Here is a 13,507-nt window from a genome sequence, read left to right on the forward strand (position 1 = left end):
AGGTGGCGCTGTGGCTGACCTCCTAAGTCCTTCCTCTGTTCTTGAAATATTACATCCAAGATCCATCTATATATTCTGTTTTTTTTCTATTTTGCGTCTAATTTGCATGGTACTAATTGTTCTTCTGGTGCTGTAAACTTTGATTTTGTTTTATTTATTGCAAAGGAAGCCTCCAGGTTGTAGGAGACCGCGCATGTCACGCTCTCAGGTTTTTCCCCTTCTGGAAACGCCCAGTACTTAAAACAAAGCTTGGAAGAGCTTCTGTTCCTTCAGTCAATGCCATGCGGGTCAGAGCCGGTGTAGAGTTACGGTCTATAGCCCGCTGGGCAGCTATGCGAAAAGATGATACGGTTATAGACTAGAAGCTTAGAAACTTGTATATTAATGGGTGCTTTCATTCAGCTGGTAACGAACTGAAACAGGGAACAATTTTGCTCTCACCGTATAATCTGCTTGTACGTATTTTATTGGCTTTTCAAATCTAGGCCAGAAAAACCGAATCAGCTTTATTACAGATGTAACACTTTCGAGGTCACCAGTAATAATAAATTGCCACACTTTATAAATTATAAAGCAGGTCAGTAACATGTACATTGATGCATTTTCAAACTTGTACTTGTAAAGTACCTGAAGAATGATTAGTTCGCTTTCCCCATAACCTAAACAAATACATATAATAACTATATTCTTTGCTCTCGTGGTTCTGTGTATTAATATGTTCTTGTAGATTTCAAAGGCTGGATTCCTGTGGGTGTTTTTTCCCCCCAGTAAACCACTGTTCTTAATTATGTCAACTACGTTACCTCGCCTGGTATTTCAAGTGCCATTTACACTGTAATTAAAATGTACGTTGGATTTTTGCATCTAGGGAATCGGGACGAGGAATTCGTAATGTAAGGGTGCAGCACATTTAGCCTGAGGCATCGGTGGGAATTCTGCACTGTCAAAGGCTGTGGTGCTTTTTGGGGCTGCCTCAGTTCATGAGGGGGGTCGTTTCACCAGGTGCTCCCAGGAAAAAAAAAATCAGTTTTTAAGAGGTAAGCTTAGAGACGCAGTGCTCCTGTGTGGGAGAAGATTCGAGCCAGTGCCTGATTATACAGGTACTGGCACCTGCCTCTGTGATATAGTACCGCTGACCAACTCTTGTAACAATAAACTGACCTTGCGAACTATAATCTCAATGTTAAAACAGTCGTGTTCACAGGCTAAGGGATATTCTGGATTTCTCTCAAACTCCACCCTGTTTACTGATAACATTATTTAAATAGTACATTTACTTGCTTCAGTGCTATTGATTAGCTGCTAATTAAAAGTAGCCGCTAACTTACATACATTTTGAAAGTGATGGACCCAGAGTTTGACAACTGCTATGAGTTGGAGACGTAGAAATATCGTCAGCGACTTTCTTTAAACTGAATAATGGCCCCAAAGAGAAATAATACAATTGATTGCTTTAGGTCTGTGTCGAAAGTGTACGGATGGCGGGACCGGAACGATATCTGAGTGTGAGACGACGACCCCACCTGTTTTAGGAAACAGCTGAAATAGATGTAACAAAATATGAATACAGTGTATTTGCTCAAGGGCAGAATTTAGGCTAATTTATTTATTTCAGTTTGCTGCATTTTGATGTGTGTCTGATCATTGGGCTCTATAATGGCTGCCTTGTCTTTCTCAGATGGGTGTTGGTTGTGGATGCATATGTTGCTATCTAGCTCATTGCTAAGACCTTCCTTTATGTACAAAAAAAACATCTTCTAACAGCATTTGGCTTCAATTCCCACCACTTAAACAAGTTGATGTAAAGATCAAAGTTAACCAGACCCGAAGCCTTTGGGGAAGGAGGAAGATGCATCTGAGGTTAATGTATAAATTCTACAATAACACCCTCTGGCACAATGTCTCTTTCAGAGTGATTATGTTACCATTGAAGTTGGGATAAGAAGGACCTGTCTTTGTTGGCTTCTTGAAAGCTGACCAGTGCACACCTTCTCACACATAATAGACTTGCGCAGCCTGATCCACGCAGAGACAAACCACATCAGGGACTGTTTTTGCTGTCACAGTTACCAGATCACAACGGCGGAGTATTATTATGGAAGAATAGGCTAAATGTTTGTATTAGAGACTAATGATTTTTTCCGCAAGCCAATGAATTTTTCACGAAATTAGCACGTTAGTGCTCTTCTTGTCATACTTTCCATAGGTGCTATCATTTAAATATAGTTTTAAAATCATAAATTCTAATAAGTAAATATTGTAGAATTTGTACCAAGCAGCAAATTTCCAAAATGAAATATTAAAAACATTACCGCAGAAAGATGGCATAGGGGAAATGTAGCTGTTTATTAATAATTTATGAAAATAAATAGAGCACAGAAACTCTCTGTAGAACAAGAAGCAAAGGACACAGCTGACACTATTTCCTGAAACAGAAAAAAAAATACTTCTGAGATATAAGTGTTATCTAAGTCAGTTTTGAGAGGTAAGACAAAATCTGGAAGTTGGTATCAAATGCTGTTTGTCTAAATAAATATGTCAAGACTGTCTCGATCAAGAGCTGTAACACTAAGTTTGTCTGATTTTCTCTGAGGGCTTTTTTTTTGTAAGGGAGCAGTAATAGTATCGTTTTACAGGAGTTTTTGGCAAGAGGGAAGTAAAATAGAATATATCCAGATCTATTTGAAATAAGACAAGCAGCTAAGCAAGTTTTTCTCTTTTTTACTAGTTTGCCAGGTCAAAGGAAGGACAAAGGAAAATGTATCTGGTTATGGGCAAGTCGTTCTTAGATCTCAACAAATAAGACTTTTTTTATGACATAAAATTTACATGGAGAGTATGCTGCCTGGGATTGGCTCCAGACCCCCTGAGACCAGCACTAAATTGTGGGTGGGGGGTTGATTTATGGATGGATAGATTAAGTTTATGATGTGAGCAATTCACTATACGCAAAGGCATTCTTTATTTAACAGAATCATTTATTTTGTCCGTTAACCAAATCTGTAAAAGGACAGGTGTATTGATTTGTAAACGAAAACATGTATCTTCAAGTGACCATCTGGCCAATATTCCTGCTAGTTTACGCAATAATGCAAGCATTGTTGTGGACTGTCAAACGCACATGTACAGGTAAATCATGCAAATGCAGGGCCAATGGCAGTTGCAATACAAAAGAACAGATTTTGTACTGATTTTTAACAATTCACGTCACCCTCTTGTGGCTGGCAATAGAATAACAAGTCAATGTTCCCGCTTCATAGGCATTCACTGTAAAATGAATCTTCTATCCATTCCTGTCAGGGTCAGAGCTCCTCTCACTCTGCTCTTCATGTCTCCTACCTGTTTGGTCAGCAGGTGTTGATGACAAGCCTGTTCTCCTCCCTCTGGGCATTTTTCATACGTGGATTGGTTTAGCTGGATGTCATTGTTGACGATTTGGCATGATCCTAGATCCGTTGGTTTTCCGAAACTCTTGCTGGATGTGTTGTCATAGTAACACATCCAAATCCTCAAACCTGCTCGGAGCAGGTTTGTTCTACGTAAAGAAGGATCAGCTCACACACTTAATCAGTGTCCGTGCTTGGAAATCCGTTCAGTCGTGGCCTCGCCATTCATGGATGAGCGACCTGTTGCAATCGGTGCACAAATAATAAGAAGGGACACTTTTTGCCAGCCGTCTTCGGTTTGGGCCGCTTTTGATGCGTTTCCTTTAGTACATATTAAATCTTTAAAATCATCATATCCCTCTAATAAAAGGTCCTCTTCGAATTATATGAAAAATGCACCCTGTTTTTTGATATTTTGTGGAAGCCAATGAGAGACTTGCCGATCATGTTTTCTAGACTGGATATATATGGGCTTTTCAAGCAGTACGGGCGTGCGAAATCATCTCAGATGAATGGATCCAGCTAGACTAATCTACTACACAGTTGAGTTTGAAAAACCGACTTATCCCGGATGAGTTTCCCCGGCATTAACTCATCCAAGATGAGGCATCTGATCTCGGATGATTTAAGCGACGTACGAAAAATACCCCCCTGGTTCAATCTTGTTTATTTAAGTGCCTGCCTTTGTCCTGCTCCTCAGTCTGCTTTTGTGAATGTCAGTGTGTCTCCTCCTCCTCCTTCTCTTCCTGTTGTTGTTGTTGGAGGATTCCCTGTGGTTTTCTTTAGTTCTTAGCTGTGCTTCATTTCATAGTTTTAGTAAATTCAGTCTTTTCCCCTGTTTTTTTTTCTGATGCCTTGTGGTCCTTTTGGTTTAGTAGTTTTACCTTGTGTGTTCGCTACCTCAATAACCCCCTTTTTTTCTCTTTTCCTTTCCTGCACCATGCTGTACAAATTCCGTCCACTTTCCCTAACCACTCGTCTTGTAAATCTCACACACGTGCAGTGTGAATTTGTGTGGAGGCTGGGAAGCCACTAGAGATGTCGGGCCCATAAAAGCATGTCGTATTGGGCATCCAACCAAGGCCTCCAATTTTATTGGGCTCTTTGTGATGGGGTCCCTTGGAATCAGCCTAACTCCACCCCCCTTTACAGTGTTTCTGGGTGGAGGATATTTATAGTTTAATAAATTCATGCCAGAAGTAGGGGCTGGGAGATACATAAATTACCACTTTTAAATGAGCACATTCAACATGTATAGTCTAGAACAGGGGTAGGGCCCTGATCCTGGGGTACCTGTCCTGGCCAGGTTTTCCATCCTACCTGGTCTCTGATGAATCACTCCTGATTTCAGGCAGATAGTAACTCATCAGGTAGGATAGAAAACCTGCTTGAAACCAGCACTCCAGGATCCTACCCTGGTGTAAAAGAACTCTCAAAAATCCTGTTTGCTTTATCCATCCATCCATTTTCCAAACCGCTTATCCTACTGGTTCGCGGGGGGGTCCGGAGCCTATCCCGGAAGCTATGGGCATGAGGCAGGGAACAACCTGGATGGGGGGCCAGCCCATCGCAGGGCACATTCACACACCATTCACTCACACATGCACTCCTACGGGCAATTTAGCAACTCCAATAAGCCTCAGCATGTTTTTGGACTGTGGGGGGAAACCGGAGCATGGGAAACCCCACGACGACATGGGGAGAACATGCAAACTCCGCACACATGTGACCCAGGCGGAGACTCGAACCCGGGTCCCAGAGGTGTGAGACAACAGTGCTAACCACTGCACCACCATGCCACCCCACTGTTTGCTTTATTTCACATTAAATGAAAAAGACTTGATCTCTTCTATTATGTTTTACCTACACATTTAATTGGTTGAAACTGGTGTTAAAGAAGATAGATCATGTTTGTAGGAGGCTCAGTTGTAAAACAATAGATGCAAATTGGACGAGCTTAAACCAGCAGACCACGCTTGATGGAAGCCAATTAAACCACTGATGTTGTCTTCATTGAAACCCACAGCAGTCCTCACAATGGACTAGAGTCACTAGACTATCTGGAAATGCATGTAGCTCCTCCCCTCAGAAAACAACAATGGGAATAGAGCATCTTTACTGTCATTGTACATGTACAACAAAACAGATGAACTACAGTACTGTGCAAAAGTCTTAGGTAGGCAAAAAAATTATGTTTAGATTATCCTCATGTTGGTGTAAAAGTATAATATTATGCCTGTCAAAGTGTGTCAGCTTAGCCATTTCAGAACCTCTGCTAAAATCATCCTAGTATTTGCAGCGACCGTCCAGTGCAGCCATGTATTTTCTGACTTGGCCACTAGCACATCTCACACAGCTAGTCAATCTGTCACTGACTTTTTAAACCAATATATTTAATTATTTAATTGAGCTGTTGGTGAAATGTAATAAAATCACATGGAGAAATTTGGGAACTGAAGCGGTGTTCATCTAACCATCCAACTAGATATCAGTAACTTTTTAAAAAACAGAAGAAATTATTATTAGTTTTTATTGTGTTACTCTTAATTTGCACATGTTCTAATGTTAAATTGTGTTTTTTGTTCTAAGCCAAAGTACACTTGCTACCCAGATAAACAGCTTTAAACATTTCTTTGGACTGCCTAAGACTTTCGCACAGTACTGTACTTGAGGTAAACGCACACTTAGGATTACGTTCTGCTTAAGACATGTTTCATAATGTTCATTATAAGCAAGTTGTTTCTCTATCCAAAAAAAAATCATGCATTTGTATAATATATGCAGGATATGGATGTGGATGTCTACCTGCTGGACTGTGCTGGGTTGAAGGTTTAGTGTTAAAACACTCACCTCTGTGACTTAAGTTCATTACCGTAGTTAGCTCAGTAATTTACTCCACCCGAAATGATCCTTTGCCCCTATCACTGTACTGTATTCCCTCCCTGTTTGACTGCTGAACACTCTGCCCCCTCCCAATCTAAGACTAGTTCTGCTAAATGGATTAACCACCTCCCTCTCTGGACTGGACTCAAAACATCTCATATTGACACTAAGATCTATTTAATCCATTTATTGCATTATCTTCTCACCTGTTAATTCAATCCCATTGTCAAATCTCTTCCCATATAATTAGGATTTTAACTGTATTTTATGCCATATTTATGTCTTACATTGTGAATACCTTGTTTGGATTGGTTTGGGTGTCCAATATTATAACAGTTCTGTTGAGGCCATTGATTTTTGATATAATCCTTGTTTGAACAGTGCATGTTACATGAAGTGAAGCTCAAATTGCTTTACATATAGTATAAAAGTCAAGAAACACTGAAAGGAAGAACAGGGCGAACAGAATAAGCATTTAGAGACACGGCTGACATATTGCAAAAAGGTAATGCGAAATTATTATATATTAAAGGACAAAACTGCCATACAAGATAAAAGTAATAAAAGTTTAAATAAAAAAATAAAAGGCATATACAGATTAGAGTACCATTAAATAAAAGTACAATAGAACATAAAAGGAATAAAATATTTAAATGCAGCAAGAAAAAAAAACAAAAAAAAAAAACAGGACAGTTAAAAGAAATTAAAAGAATACAATGCAGACTTAGACCCATTTTAGGATTGGAACTATCTGAGGGGGTCCGTGAATTTAATGACTTCATCTGAAATATTATGTTATGCAAATGCATGAAATAGTTTGTAAGAAACTCTTAGCTTGGCAATTAAATGGATTCTATTAACTCAGTTCCACGTACCTGTGATGTGCCAGACTGACTTGTGGATTCTCTCTTATTTTGCAGGAGCACAGAAGCCACTGAAAACATTCTGTTAATGATCCCCTCCCATTTGGCCCAGAATATAAATACTTTCATTCTATGCAGTGCAGACATCAGCACAATGAGAAATCAGTGATGTATTACATAATCCCATTTAGCTGGGCTTTAGTTTAGAAGAAAGTTTAATAAATATTTCTTAACTAATCCCTTAATGCTATTAAGACAATCCTACTGGAAAGATTCTCTATACACTAATCATGAATAGATTCTATTACAACTGTTGCTCTTAGCCTGTAATGCCCCTTAATAAGGTAAAGCAGGAGTGAACACGTGAGAAAACACGAATTCACTTGGAGTCTGGTCCAGCAAAGATGATAGGGTAATTCAACGCATGTCCACCCCGAGATTAAGGTACATTCTAGCAACACCCACTCACATGGCTACAAGTTCACCCCTTCTGCTACAAAGTGCTCGTCTCCTCTACAGAGAGAATGAGGGGCAGTCAATCGTTACATTTAAGACCCCCAAAGATGGAGAGCAGCTTTTGTGATGCTTAACTCATGGCTATAGAGCAGTATTTGTGAACCTGGTCCTTGCTGACCTCCAGACAGCTGCAGGTAGGACTGTCTGGGAGGGAGCAAAAATGTGGGCTGACTGGCAGGGAGCAAAAATGTGGACTGACTGGAGGTCCCCAAAGTCAGAGTTGAGAAACACCGCTAGAGAGTAGATCAGGTCCTTCTGACAGCCACAGACAATGGAGAGCTGACTGCTGGGAAAATTGGGATTAGTGTCCACAGCAAATCTGCCTGTTATTGTGAATTTCTCAAGCTGATCACTAGAAAATATTTGTCAGGCCTCTCCGCTCCGTTCATGACAATAGCTACATTTACTATTGGACTATTCTCCATTACAGAAGATCCATTTACTTGTACATGTCTGTGCTGTTGCTCACTATATTTATCTGTTACATGCATCTGCAAAAGTAAATGCAAAATTAAAATCAAGGCTGGACAAGATAGTGTTTCTATACACATTTTTACGAACACAAGTCATGCCAATAGAACAATAATTTTAACTTAATCAGTGTATTTCCCTTCTTTATAGGTTTTCTGGTAGTATGGTTGACCCAGTGAAACATTACTGGGCAAACTCATTTGTGGCATTTATTGGGGACTGAGAATTGCTTAAGGCTAAGCTGAAGCTTTTAAAAGCTATATTGCGAGCCAGTCAATGTTTAGTATTGCAAGGAGAAAGAGGCAGCTATGTAATTTATTCGCAAATGAGGTGCAAGCCTAAATTCCTGGGCCCTTTAGCACTGAGATCGCAGTAGGTCTCCACCAGGCTGAAGCGGAGCAGCTTCTACAGTGGGCACCACGCACACCTGCAGCCAATCAGCAGGATCCTGCTGATTACCATGAACTCACACCTCGGTGGTGTGAACTGGGGTCCCGGTTCAACACATCCCAACAAGTCCGTCTTGCTCGCTGTCATGCTGTATGCAAGATTTTCCCTTCCCCGGTTTCCGCTGCATTCCCGCAAAAATGCTCATTCTGTCTAGTTTAAAGTTCAGGTCACTGGCAGGCTGGCTAAATTCTCCCGAAAACCTTGTTAATGTTAGTCTAAATGGGGCATGAGCCACAATAATCTGCTATACCAGGCTTCTCATAGGAAAGCAAGAGAAAATACTTACTTCGACCCCAGAAAAAAAATTATTCTCCCAGGTTCCATGCAATAAATTTTACGCAAAATACCCTTTAAGAAAATGAAGACGAATTTAACTCAAAGGCGTAAACAAGAGATGACCAGGACTTCTTTCAACATCACATTATTTAATGACCGAGTACGTGGTTTTATGCAAAATGCATTGCATCGCCTACGGTTTTACTGAATTATTCATTCGTTGATATACATATATTTTTGTTGTATAATATATTTATTCAATTTGTAAGTACCTTTTAGTTACATCTAAAGGACTTATCCTGGGGTATTTCTTAAGCTCCATCAGAAAACACTTCGAAGATTGTAATCACGGGGTCATATCAAATTGGATAATACCGAACATTTAAACTGTCGTAAAGAATACCGACCACGTGCCGCATAAAAACAAGTAAAATGAAAACATAGATCTCAACACGGGAAAGAAAGACTCAAATCCTAATGCACCGTTATCCGGAGACGTTTCCCCCACGGAAAGTCAGTAATGTGGCGCCACTGAAATGGCTCCGTGTTTCGCTCCACTGAATTGGCCTGTACTAACTTGGTCTAGTTCAAGACCCAACACTTCCTCCCACACCTGGAATGAAAATATCCAATCCTCTTTCTGTTATTTGCTTCCTCTGTTAAAATGACATGAACTCTACCTCTCAGATATTATTCATGCGCATTCAGCTGTCACAAAAAATAGCGTCTTTCTAATGAACGTTATGGAGCAGAGGTGCTTCTAGGACCCCAGGCAAAAAATACTCCAAGGAGCCTACCAACTCCCCCTCCCCTGACATGAAGAGCTGCATTAACGCAAACTCAAAATTAATAATATCAACAAAGAAAATTTAATTAATGTAAATCCTTTATTTGTACTTTTGTGAAAAAGAATACATAAATAAAGCAGATTTGTCATTGTAATGTGCTTGCCTGTCTGTGGGGAGGGGGGTTGGGGTGATTCCAATGGCCCTTGAGTGACAGGAACAAAACTGGAACAAAATTGAATTGGTCTGGGTTGAGCTCATTAAGGCTTCCAGGTTATTACAATATGGAACACCATGAAACTGGTCAGGTAAAGCATGTAAATCAACGCACCTCCTCCCAACGTTTGGTCCCCACAAATATGCCTTTTTGTCCGTCCTGAGGAGACCACTAGATGGCGCTATGGGTAACCAAATAAGCCGCCCAAAACTGAAAATAAACGGCGTACAATGGTTCTGCTAATACACTACTTTCTAATCATGTCATAATTATAAGTCACGTCAGTTCATGTTGTCACGTCAGGTCTAAGTCTAAAATGGCTGCACATGTTCACCATGTGTAACTCCCAATTCAAAAGTGGAAAAATTAATTCTACCACATTAACAATTTTTAAGGAAAAAAACGACTGATGTACGAGTTGGTTTACAGAAAGTGTTATAAAGCTTGGTGATTGAAATAATGCAGTAAGACTACATGGCTCCTCTATCTTGTGTGGTTTGGGAAGGTACATTTGACATGCGATGAAAACTCAGTTGACACCCATCTATACCCGCATTGTATTATTAAAACATTAGAGGGTACTGTTTCCTTTCTTATGGAAAATAAAGAAGCTTCTAATTATACACGGAATAATGTCATTTATCTCCCATCTTTCACTGCAGACACAGCAACTAAGAGATAGTATGGTAAATCGAGATAAAATGGTAATGCTCATCTCAAGTCGATTTAAGTGATTTTTAGACCACTAGATAAGGAAAAGCGATTACTGCATGTTTTTTCATTGATAATGTACTCAGACATAATTCATACTTATGTAACGCTGATACATATTTATAATTATATATAATATAAAGAATTATTCATTCGTTAAGCTCACTCTTTACATATAAATGCCTTATTACTATTGCTAAATATTAATGAGATCTTACTGATAAAACTCCACTATTAAAAAGAAACTATTGGTCATTTCCTCCAATAAAATACAGTCAAACCCTGCATTGACACTACAGTACGTCGTGTGAAGTAGGATTTTATGAAACAGGACTACTGAATTTTTTTTTTCCTCCGAGTGCTTAATATTCAGTCTTAAAGCACCTTTAAAAACAAATCATTTATTTTTATTTATTGAAGATACTATTTGTGCATTGGATTAATTTACATATAAGAAGATTATCTAAATCCCTAAATGGGTTTCAATAAGCCTTGAATACGGTTGTAAATTAAATTAACTACTTATTTCTACCAATGCTTTGTCTCCTGCACTAAGTTGCTGTAACTGTACCATTAAGACAAATTACTTTTGTAAGGGGGGGGCATTTGTTTCACAATAAGCAAGACCTGAGTGGGACTTAACCCAGTATGACAGGCTTTCTGTAGACCAATTAAAGCACTGGCCAGTAAAACCCACACTATAGATGACAATAGACTGGTCCACCCGCATGTGTGTTTAGGTCCAGTACATGCCGACTGATTCCTGACCCCTCCCACCACAAAAGAGGAACAGAAAACCACTTCAGGTAAACTAAGACCAGAGATTCTGTCAATTTACTATAATTGTTGGCGTATCTACAAACATGCTGAAACAATTTAAGCACATATAATAGTGACATTTTCAAATAAAAAGGAATACATCTGTATATACACACAAACGTTCAAGCCAGAGTCCCAACCCTGCACATTTTTAGGTTTCCCCTCATTTAACACACCTGTTTTAACTCAAGAAATGGGTGGTAATTAGCAGAGAAGTTGTATCAGGTGTGGTGGAACAGTCAAAGAACTAATCTGTAGAGGGCTGGTTCTCTGTGGGACTGAAGTTTAAGACCCCTGGTAAAGACTGTACAAAGATAGTGGAATTCTGGGGGGGCAGCAGCGACTAGCTGGATGTCAGAGGGGACCGTGTGTGAATGTGCATCTCTGATATTGAGTCTGTGAGGAAACACTGCGACACTAGTGTCCTGCCTAGCTGTGGAGATCGGAGAAGGCTCTTTTCACCATCAGGAACTGGGACTCCCTGTGGGATCGCTTCAGCTTTGCCCGCCGGTTCTGAAACCAGATCTGAGAAAGGAGGCAGAAACGTCCTTTAAGTTTCAAGGAACCACAAAGAATTTAAATATACCGTATATCCTCTTGAAATTATGAAAACACAATATATTCACACACACACATATTTTCCATTCCAGGGGTTATGCATGTGCCTTACGTGTTATATGAATATCCAGTACAACCAAATGTTTAATGGGACTGTAAATAATGCTGCTAATCCAAAGCAGAGAGATTTAGCCATTTACCTGGATCCTGTCCTCCTCCAGTTCCAGTCTTGTGGCCAGCTCCTCTCTCAAATCTATGCCAGGGTAGGAATTGACTTGAAATATGCTTTCCAGGATCTCAATCTGGGGAGAAACATAAAGTTACCCTCACTAGCCAATAAACCTCGGGTTGTATTCCAGTCAAAAAAAGCAAAACCTACAGAACATCTGTAAGTCTTTACCTGTGCACCGGTAAATGCGGTTCGGGGTCTGCGGCCGATATACCAGTTCAAGGTTCTCTTGTACGAATCTGAAGCCGGTCGGTCGCATGAATCCTGTTTGCATTTCGTCTCCTGTGTAAACTGCGATTCGGATCCGGCCAAATTGTTGCAGGCATCTAAAAAGCACAATATCCATATTATAAGCACCAAAGACCGTGCCATTTAAAAAAAACACTTAAGTAATCCTCGCGCTTCATTTGTATTTACTAGTACGCAGATACACAGCAAACATCTTAAAACCCGTTGACGCTGTAATGAAAAGGAAGGACGCGAGTAAAACGTTTCTGCCTACCTATCCATGGTCTATGCGGCTTTACAGGTACAGTACTTTGCTCCTTTAGGTCTAATCCCAAGATTCGTTCAATGGTAAACGGAGTCTTCCTCTCCACCGGCTGAACGGCAGTGGAAGACATGCCGATCAATACAAGGACGACAAACGCTTATCTTAACCAGGTATAAAATAAGACGAGTACTTTACAGCCGCTCCAGCTGTAATAAAACGGAAGGCTTTCACAACATCTAGTTCTTAAAACCAACGGGATTTTCTACGTCATTACTTAGAATATCGTAGTTGTGAAGTTTTAGCATGTGAATTGAGACCCCCCACTACGGACCTCGGCGAGTAATTGTTGTAGGTAATTTACTCGTCCAGAATGGATGCCATAAACAAGTAAGTGTTATCTTTTCAGGACAGGGAAGCACTAAACCTCGTATTAGAGCAAACAAAAGTCATCTTCTTTCAGAAGAGCCTTACTCCCATTTGCCCGTTTGCCGCAGAATGCCATTCATTCATCATGTATTCTATAGGTATAATAGGAAACCAGTCGAGTATCACATAATCCCGTAAAATTTGGAACCAGAGAATTTTGAAATAATAATATTAATCCCTTAATGCTATTACGAAAATCTCACTGAAAGGAAATTTCTTCCAAGATAATTTTCTATTTTTCAGAAGTCAGGCATTTACGGCGTGCAGTGGCATTAACCGATTAAAAAAGTATTTCTGTATTTATTTGGCTATTTACTGCTCAGACTAGTAGGCTACGTCTGTTTGAAACGGCATGTGGTGTGTGATTTTTTTCTCTCTCTCTTTATAGGAAAACTCCAGATACGCGAACTGATTGTCATTAACA

The 13,507-nt window shown here is 39.8% G+C and overlaps 1 protein-coding gene across 1 annotated transcript; it reads right to left on the bottom strand.

Annotated features, from left to right (window-relative positions):
- Positions 1 to 11,365: 11,365 nt before the first annotated feature.
- Positions 11,366 to 13,507, bottom strand: hesx1 (HESX homeobox 1). Its single transcript, XM_049023707.1, has 4 exons — positions 12,667 to 13,507; positions 12,336 to 12,490; positions 12,136 to 12,237; positions 11,366 to 11,902 (listed from the first exon to the last, which is right to left on the bottom strand). Exons 1-4 carry the CDS (start codon positions 12,785 to 12,787, stop codon positions 11,807 to 11,809), a joined length of 474 nt encoding a protein of 157 aa, XP_048879664.1. The 5' UTR covers positions 12,788 to 13,507; the 3' UTR covers positions 11,366 to 11,806.

Source organism: Brienomyrus brachyistius, chromosome 8 (genome assembly GCF_023856365.1).
Source record: "Brienomyrus brachyistius isolate T26 chromosome 8, BBRACH_0.4, whole genome shotgun sequence".
In the NCBI taxonomy this organism is placed as follows: Eukaryota; Metazoa; Chordata; class Actinopteri; order Osteoglossiformes; family Mormyridae; genus Brienomyrus; species Brienomyrus brachyistius.

Bases quoted from the DNA above. Each gene is read 5' to 3' on its own strand.
- hesx1 (XM_049023707.1), bottom strand. From the start codon at position 12,787: ATGTCTTCCACTGCCGTTCAGCCGGTGGAGAGGAAGACTCCGTTTACC. The intron at 12,491-12,666 runs GTAGGCAGAAAC...TGTGCTTTTTAG, and splicing joins GCCGCATAGACCATGGATAG to ATGCCTGCAACAATTTGGCC. The intron at 11,903-12,135 runs GTAAATGGCTAA...CTCCTTTCTCAG, and splicing joins TGGAGGAGGACAGGATCCAG to ATCTGGTTTCAGAACCGGCG.